Source organism: Trifolium pratense, linkage group LG4, assembly GCF_020283565.1.
Source record: "Trifolium pratense cultivar HEN17-A07 linkage group LG4, ARS_RC_1.1, whole genome shotgun sequence".
Lineage (NCBI taxonomy): Eukaryota > Viridiplantae > Streptophyta > Magnoliopsida > Fabales > Fabaceae > Trifolium > Trifolium pratense.
This window is the reverse complement of record NC_060062.1, coordinates 10,185,490-10,194,809: the sequence shown is the minus strand read 5'-3', so window position 1 is coordinate 10,194,809 and position 9,320 is coordinate 10,185,490. Positions and strand designations below refer to the sequence as shown.

General features: G+C 29.2%; 1 protein-coding gene across 1 annotated transcript; it reads left to right on the top strand.

Moving 5' to 3' along the window:
• The first annotated feature begins 4,725 nt into the window (after positions 1-4,725).
• LOC123923214 (cationic peroxidase 1-like) lies at positions 4,726-6,808 on the top strand. Its single transcript, XM_045975897.1, has 4 exons — positions 4,726-5,131; positions 5,364-5,555; positions 5,777-5,942; positions 6,043-6,808. Exons 1-4 carry the CDS (start codon positions 4,871-4,873, stop codon positions 6,432-6,434), a joined length of 1,011 nt encoding a protein of 336 aa, XP_045831853.1. The 5' UTR covers positions 4,726-4,870; the 3' UTR covers positions 6,435-6,808.
• The last annotated feature ends 2,512 nt before the right edge of the window (positions 6,809-9,320 follow it).

Below are 9,320 nucleotides of genomic sequence, written 5' to 3'. Positions count from 1 at the left end.
TTTAGGTGTGAGTCGGAGGGGTGAGGGTGACGGTGAGGGTGGGGGGTTTTATAGTGATTTTGAATAGTGTTGATTTTGGCGGTGGTTGGTTGTATGTTATTGAATGCTTGACTATCTCGAGAGACTTGGGAGTATTTAGTTTAAATTTCATTTAATGGGAGGTATCCCTAGAATAATTTCAAGTGACACTTCAAAGAAAGGTTGTATGTTTAGTTTAAATCTCATGCAATGGGGGTATCCCTAGGATAATTTAAAGTGACACTTCAAAGGTGTGGCACCGATCGGGTTTGTCAGTGAGAATGGTGAATGATGAACGGTGATGGTGAATGATGACACACACCTCAAAAACCTTCGCCGTTCATCAATCTCACGCACCTCTCATTTTCGTGGCTACCTCTCGCAAGGTTCAATCGTTACATTAATTGTGATCTCAAACCTAGATTTGTTGTGTGTTCAATTTATTTATTATTGAGTTTTAGTTCACTAGTTCAAATCGTAATGCAGTTTAGGTATATTGTTCAATTGATTTATTATTGTATTTTAGTTCATTTTGGTTCAAAGGGTAATGCAATTTAGTATTTTATTGAATTTTATTTTTGAGTTAAGTTTGTCTTTATACCTGAATTGAGGAAAATCGTAAGTTCATAACTGAGGCATATAGACATGTACATTGTATATACATGAGTTATAATTTGAAACTCATTTATTTCATTTTTTTTTTGTATAAAAGATGGCTGGAGGCTCCAAACCCATTCATTCCGTTTATTCATTTTAAAAGTATATATAAGCATGAGTTACGGTTCAAAACTTATTCATTTCATTTATTCATTTGGTGAAATTTTTAAACATTAGACTATTTAACAAAGAAAAAAAAATAGTCATATTTTTGAGTTGCTCTTTTATGCTAGTAGCTAGATTATAACATTTGCATCGTTATATTATATGTCCGGTTGCAAATATTGTCGTCATTTATGTTACAATTTGTGTGGTTGTGTGAACCACATAATTTTTTTTTTTTCTATTATAACAAAATTTTGGTGTTTATTGATCACGCCTTACACTGTCATTGCTCTCGGACGAATGCATTGTTGTAAAAAATTTTAGGTAATTTCAATTTTAGGTTTTTAGATTTGATAATTGAAATTTTAAAGAAGAACAAGAGAGAAAGAAAATGAACGAAAATCTATATTATGCGAGTTTTTTTAATATTGAATTGTTACAAGATTTTTTTTTTTTTTTTTTTTTTTTTTTTTTTATCAAAACATGTCAATATAACTAAGAGACTTGAACAAGTGCAAAAATATCAGAATCCTAATGAATATAGTTTTATTTGTCTAATATAGTTTAGTGATCCAAATTTCATTTTTAAAGTGAAAAAGTTGAGTGTTTGAAATTTGAACTTCAACTCCTACATATAAAATAAAACTATATTCATATCAATTAAACTTCAACTCCTATATATAAAATTATGTTCCTACCAATTAAACTACATTCACGGGGACTACTAATTATCACATCTCTATTTACTTAACTAATTAATTAATAATGATCTAATAACTTTAGTTCCACTATAGACGTATTTAATCTAGATAATTTTTAAATCTCACAGCAGTTGATATTTGTATATTATTTTTTAAAGAAAAATAAAAGCATTCGTTCATTCTCTTTCACTTGTTAGAACCATGATAATGTTTTTTTTGTGTGTTATTTTTCGGTTTTGAAAAAATCGAGTTAAAAATAAGCAACGAAGAAACTACTGGCCGAGTCGCGGTTCGATACGCTCTCTTTAAGACGTTTCACGGCACTACTCAAATTGTGCAAGGTAGACTAACAACCGTGAAGTCCCCAGGATAAAACAACCAATTCACTGAAAATACCGTTCTCTACTGCACTGTAGACAACGAGCAGAAAAACACCTTCGATGGTCGTACAACAATCAATCTAATATTGATAATCGAATTATCAATTCGAAGTGGCAACAACCACTTTCTTTGAAACAACGAAAAATAAATTTTTAAGTAAGAATGAAGCAGCGAGAGAGAAGAAGGAAGATTTCAGGTTGTGTAATTGGAATATGAAAAATTGTGATAACTGAAGAGTATTTATAGAGCAAAGAATTGAACTAGAAAGGAGGAAAAAGTGGGAGCCAGCAAAGCAAAACGTGACCAAGAAATTTGGCCCATTCAGTTCCAGCATAACGGTTATGATGACTCATCATATAGCCGTTTCAAGACTTGGTCGAAGCACATAAAACATGTGCGAATTAATTTTGAAACGGTCACATTAGCACACAAAAAAATAATTAATTTTTTCTTTCTGGGTATTAAAAAATAATATATTACTAAGCCCAAGCCCGACCCGATCCGAGCTGGCCGGACAGACGGCGGCGGCGGCGCACCCGCGTGTGTGTGATATTTAGCATGGTGTGACTCGTTTACAAAACTGGGTACCCCTTGGGGCGTACCCCAAGTAGTGACCTTCTAGTATATAAACACTACTAAAGTGTGTGTCCTAACCAATGTAGAACTCAATGTGAACTTTTTCAAATTCACACACTCAAACTCTTTCTCTTGTGTTTATTTCAATACCAAGTTCATCATACAAGTTGTTAACTTGTTCCAACAGTGTGTTATTAATTAACTCTCCAATTTCAATAAAAGAGTGTATATGCGTAAAAGAAATAAAATAAAATAAAATAAAAGAGTGTATATGCAGGGACGGAACTAGGTATAGTGGAAAAGGGGTGGCCGCCACCCACATATATATAGTACTAGTATACAATCCTATGTATCACATATATATATATATATATATATATATATATATATATATATATATATATATATATATATATATATATATATATATATATATATATATATATATATATATATATATATATATATATATATATATATTTTAACGTCATGTATCACATATATTGTCACCCTTGTTATTAATAAAAAAAATGATAGTCTGCCACCCACGTTCTGTTTGGTCCACTCAACTCAATCTTTTATGAAGATTTATATTAGTATATATTTATAAAATAATAATATTTATTAACTATTTTAATTTAACTCACTAAAAGTAAAGTAAATAAATAGTAACCAACTTGTTCACCAAGTAGTCTAGTTTCTCTTAAAGATAAACAGGGAAAACCTAATCCCCAAATTCATTCAACCGCAATTTCAAACCAAGATTTTCAATTTCTCAAGCATCTGTATTGCACGACACTTATTGCGTTGCAGCACCAGACTCTTGTTGACTACAAGTTAGTTTTTTTCCTTTGTTCTCATCTACTGATTTTTTTCTTTCTTTTTCATAAGGCTATACAATACTTTAATTTGTTCTAATTACTGTTTTAATCTGTTATAATCGATGAAAAACAGGATACTCTTTAGATTAGACATGGTTAATGTCCGATACCAACACTTATAATTACATCGAATTATTTTTTTTACTTAAATGATTATCGGTGTCGATGTGTCAGTGTCCGTGTTTGGTCCGGTATCATTGTTGTTTTATAGGTTATAAAATGGAAGATGATTTTCAGCCATGAAGCTTGTGAAAACAAGGCTTCGCAATAAAATGGAAGATGATTTTCTTGCAGATACTTTGACTATTTATGTAGAAAAAGATATTGCAAAGACAATCACTACTTAAGAAATTATGGAAGTGTTCTATAAAAAAAAGTCGAAGATAATTATTATTTTGATGGCTATATTTTGGTATGTATATGCTTTTTTAAGATATATGTTTTTAATTTTCCATTAAACTAAGGTGTATGCAATTATTAAATAGTAGAAGTTAGTTATGGTTGATGTTATTTATCAAGCGTTATATTTTCGCCACCCTCGATGATTTTTTCTGGTTTCGTCCCTATGTATATGGTTCTTAATTTTTACTATAAAACCTATATATAGTTAAATTTAGCATAAATTATACTACTTGATTGATTAAATATTTTTATAAAGCAAAAATAAATTTATTATTGCTAATTAAGGTGTACATATCACATGAAAAAAACATGCCAGATCATTCCAAGTACATTATATTATATTATATTATATTATATTATATTATATTATATTATATTTGTCATTATATATAACAATCGTGTTTGCTACCTTGTTAAATTAAATACAAATAAAGCACCCACTTAATCCTACATTCTGTAATGAAATGTGATCAACACGTTTTAATATATAGAATAATATTCCTTTTATTTTATTCATGCATGCATGTTTTATTTCCAATAAACAATTTGAAATTTACCAAAATTTATGTAGGAGATAAGTAATTTGAACTTTTTAAGGAAGTGATTAGAGGTACAACCATATTCTTGTGTATAGAGAAAATTTATAGTTAAAAAAGAAGAACTCTTTTATATACATAATATGTTCTCTGATTGAGATTAGTTGCTTGTAAATGACGATGAAAATATTATATCTATAATATTGTAAAAAAAAAAAAACAATTTGAAAATTAAATCATAAAATATACAAGTAAAAAAATACTATTACCTAATGTATAGGGTACAAATAATTTTATTTTAGGACAGTGGCATGCGCCATAAAATCTGCAAAATATATATCAAGAAGTCAACTAGCTTAATTAGCATAATCCAGCTAACAACATTACATAAATAATTAAATTTAATATAAAAAAATCATATAGGAATGGTTGTCCACAAATGTTCATTTGCTGTAATCAAACAAGGACGTGTCCTAAACCCAAAACAAAAAATATTAAAATTTACATAATTCCTTAATGTATAAATAGGTTACATATTTCATCAACCAAATACAAATCATAATTAGCAACTCTTATCAACATTAAGAGTTTCTACTAATTAAAATTAATTAACATGGCTAGTGTTACACATTCCATGGTGACATTCTTTGTATTGATATGTTTTATTGGTATAGTCTCATCTTCAAGTGTAATTCCTTCAGCAACTACTTTTGTGTCTTCTAATTTACAAAATCAGTTGAGCAACATTTTTTATAATGCAAAGTGTCCTCAAGCTCTGCCTATCATTAAGGCATACATAACCACGGCAGTATTGAATGATCGTCGCTTGGGTGCATCATTGCTCCGTCTTCATTTTCATGATTGCTTTGTTCAAGTAAGTCTTTAATTTGTATTTATAATGCCTCGTTTATTTTAATGTATAGTTTTTTTTTTAAAAAAAAAAAATTATTCTTATTTATATGTTCTTTTCAAATTTTGTGCAATGTCTTATTCTTATTTATATGTTCTTATCAAATTTTCCTCGTTTATTTAGGGGACAACTTATATTCAATTATTCTTATATCATGTAAAACATGTTCTTATATATTCTTGCTTGATTTTTGAAGGGGTGTGATGCATCAGTATTGTTAAAGGACACACCAACGTTCAAGGGAGAACAAAATGCCTTGCCAAATGCCAATTCTCTAAGGGGTTTTGACATCATAGACAGAGTAAAAGCTATATTAGAGACAACGTGCCCCAATGTTTTTTCTTGTGCAGATATCTTAGCCGTTGCAGCCAGAGACTCTGTTGTTGCTGTAAGTGTTAATTCTTTTTTTAAAAAATATTAATTTATTAAATAATTATTGAATATATATTATATAGATAGAAATATCCTTTATTTATTCTTTAAAATTTCTTGTCAACAATTCAGCGTTTTGCTTATATATTTACATGTGTGTTTATAAGTGTCACTAAAAGCATGTTTCAAAAAAAGTGTCACTAAAAGTATACTGATGGATGATAAATATATTCTCAGCTTGGTGGACCTACTTGGATAGTTAGTTTGGGTAGAAGAGACTCAACAACCGCAGATTTTAAGGCTGCTAATTCTGATTTACCATCTCCATTTCTTGATCTTGCTGCCCTTATTAGTGCTTTCAAGAAAAAGGGTTTCTCAGCTGATGAAATGGTTGCTTTGTCAGGTAAAGATTCATTATAAACCTAAAATGTCGTGTATATTTTTATTAGATTATTAGAAACATTTGACTTTAATTATAACGAGTTGAATTTGTTGTTTTTTAGGTGCTCACACAATAGGAAAAGCAAGATGCTTCTTATTCCGAAACAGGATTTACAACGAAAGCAACATAGAACCTAACTATGCGAAAACATTGCAACAGTTCGTACCATGTCCAAAGAGTGGTGGCGATAACAACTTAGCTCCTTTCGACATTACAACTTCAACCTTCTTTGACAACGCTTATTACAAAAATTTATTGAACAAAAAGGGTCTTGTGCATTCCGATCAACAACTCTACAATGGTGGTTCTACTGATTACAAAGTTGTAGCATATGCCAATAATCCATTACTCTTCCGTTTGGATTTCGCTAGCGCGATGATTAAGATGGGAAATCTCAGTCCTTTAACTGGAAACAAGGGTCAGATCAGAAAATATTGCAGCAGAGTGAATTAAGTATGAATTTGGTTCTCTCTGACTAATAATATCATTATTGTCTCGAAGATTTTTTGTTTTGATGTCTGCAGTAACTATCAAATGATTCTTTTATGATTTTTTTTTAATTTTTTTTATAAAAATGGTGCAATACACAAGAACCTTTTAAGATGTCAAACATCTTAATAGTACTCTTGTCTAAGCACACTGTCGACTTCTTATTCTTAAGTATTAAGTGTTGGCTATGCTATGTTTCTTTGATGGTTTTTATTGTTTGATAAATGTCCAATGTATTTTTTTTTTCTTTTGGTGTTTGAAATGCATGGAATTTTTTATTATATTGTATTCAATTGGTAACATACATTACCACATTTCTATTTAATTATTGATTGTTTTAGATGTTTTTATTTTATATAAATTAGAAAATTATTGATTCCCAAACACAAGTAGAGTTTAGACCAATTGCACATTAATTAATACAATCAAAATTTTTGCCGAAAATCAAAATTGTACGTAAAACACATTGCAATGTTCGAATCTCGACCGATAGTTAGTGATGATCACATTTAATATATATTCAACCGTATCTTGAGCATAATTACCTCATGTGCAAGGAATATGTAAGGAAAATAAAAAATTTAAAATGTTGTTGATAATAACATTAACATAAGTTGTGTCAAAAAAGAAACATTAACATCTAAGAAGCACAGACACATCTATGATTAGGCGTGTCGCGGTATCCGACACTCATATGACACTCCTACGACACGTGTCGGATAGATCAGATCGGTGTCCAAAAAAACGTAATTTTTCCTTTACTTCGACACTCCTTTGATCGGTGTCCGCACCTGTAAGACACTCATATGACACGTGTCAGATAAGTGTCCAATAAAAAATTATTTTTTATTTGCTTATACTATGCTTATGTACATATCAAATATATCTAAAAGAATTAAAGATGTGTCGAAACAACAATATTGATCAATGATAGATCAAAGACATTACATTTTAATTACAATATTTAGTTTTTTTTTATAGTAGATGGATAAATAAAGATAAAATATCATCATATCTTGTTTTAAAATATTTTTTAAGAAATAACTTGTTTAACTTATATTTACATTTTTGATTCTCAATATATATTTTTGATAAATATGTAGCGGTGTCGGTGTCCTATATTTTCTACATAGCGATGTCGGTGTCAGTGTCGTACGTATCGCAATGTCTGTGTCAGAATACGTGCTTCATAGAACATAAGTTAATTAGATATATGCTCAAAATTAAGGAAATAATTAAAGGGTCATGCTAACCGGTGCCCCCGGGACACTGGTTAAGGAAACCAAAAAAGGAAATTTTAAAATTGAAAATAACACTTTTTAGACTTTCGAGGCGTTGACTGCACAAATTTCAATATAATATTACTATATTTGGTTCTTTAAACAGTGCCCCGGGACACTGTTTAGCATTTTCCATAATTAAATTAACACAAGGATAATAAGGAGCCTACTATACAGCCAACAACCCATTACAAAGACAATTATCACTGCTAGCTCTACAAGGAGCAGAGAAAGCCACTAACTGCATCTTGTATATAATTCTCATCAATTTTAAACCAATAAATTAACAAATATATTTCAAAGAGGTAATTGTCGGCTTTTGTATTTTAGAAAAAATCATTTTATTCGTTTCATAAGAAAAAAAAAAGTATTATTTCATTGTTTGAAAATATTATACGGATTTTGTAAATTTTATCGTAAAAGTTATTCAATAATAATAAAAATATTAGTTCATCCAAGCTTATTTCTTTTCTTTCTCTTCTCCAACTTCAAAAGTACAAATTTTTGACAAGCATGAAAATCTTAACTTTAAAACAATTAACAAGTAAGAGTTTTACGTAACTAAGAATAAAATATCTTGAACTATTACTTTAATAAAGTAAAACGTTGGAAATCCTACTCTAAATTATACTTTTGACCTTTAAAATTTTATAATTGTGCAATTTTGGTGTTTTTGTGTTGGTTAGGTGCAACCAATTTACTCCCGTATGTGCAGTTTATATTGATGCTCTTGGTTTATTTTTTGGCTATTGCTTTGATCCATGAGTTAAATTTAGAACCAGTTAATTTTGAGCTCGTTGAGCTCCACTTGATGAAAGTAGTTTACAGTTTCCATGCTAGCTAGGACACATGATATAATGAGTTTGTTTTCTCATTTTCATAGTTTTTCTAATGTCATCATGTCTCCAAATTTCGGTTGATATACCACGTTATATTGACACATGTTATGATTAATGAAATTTTATAAGCATAAGCACTTTTACATCAAAAAAAATTTCCCGAAAGAAAAGAACATATACATTGTGTTATTTTGTAAAGTTAATTTAATTTATTTTTGAAAAAAATAAATTAATTAAAGAGATTAGTGTAAATTTTTTGTTAAAAAGAAAGTTAATTAATCAAAAAGAAAAGGAAAATAGATTATTATTTTAAGGCTTAATTGCATATTTAGTCCCTTATGTTTATTTTATTTCAATTTAATCCCTTATGTTTAAAATATTTCAAATTTGTCCCTTATGTTATTTATGTTAACATAAGTTCGTTCTTTTCACTAATTTCTTCTAATTTTTCATTAAATTTTGAATTAATTTGTTTCAGAACTTTCACAAAATACTCTCTTAAATTGTCCGCGTATATAAATCTATTAATCACATTACGATTTAAATAAAAAATTGACAAAAAAAACCAACATAAAACTTTTTAAACATAAGAAATCAAATTAAAACATAAAATAAACACAAATTATCAAATATGCAATTAAGTCGTATTTTATCGAACCCGAGGAATCAATGACAAGTAGGGGTGGACAAAAACCCGGGCCAGCCCATGACCCGCTCAAACCGATCCGATT

Bases quoted from the DNA above. Each gene is read 5' to 3' on its own strand.
- LOC123923214 (XM_045975897.1), top strand. From the start codon at position 4,871: ATGGCTAGTGTTACACATTCCATGGTGACATTCTTTGTATTGATATGT. The intron at 5,132-5,363 runs GTAAGTCTTTAA...TGATTTTTGAAG, and splicing joins TTCATGATTGCTTTGTTCAA to GGGTGTGATGCATCAGTATT. The intron at 5,943-6,042 runs GTAAAGATTCAT...GTTGTTTTTTAG, and splicing joins TGAAATGGTTGCTTTGTCAG to GTGCTCACACAATAGGAAAA.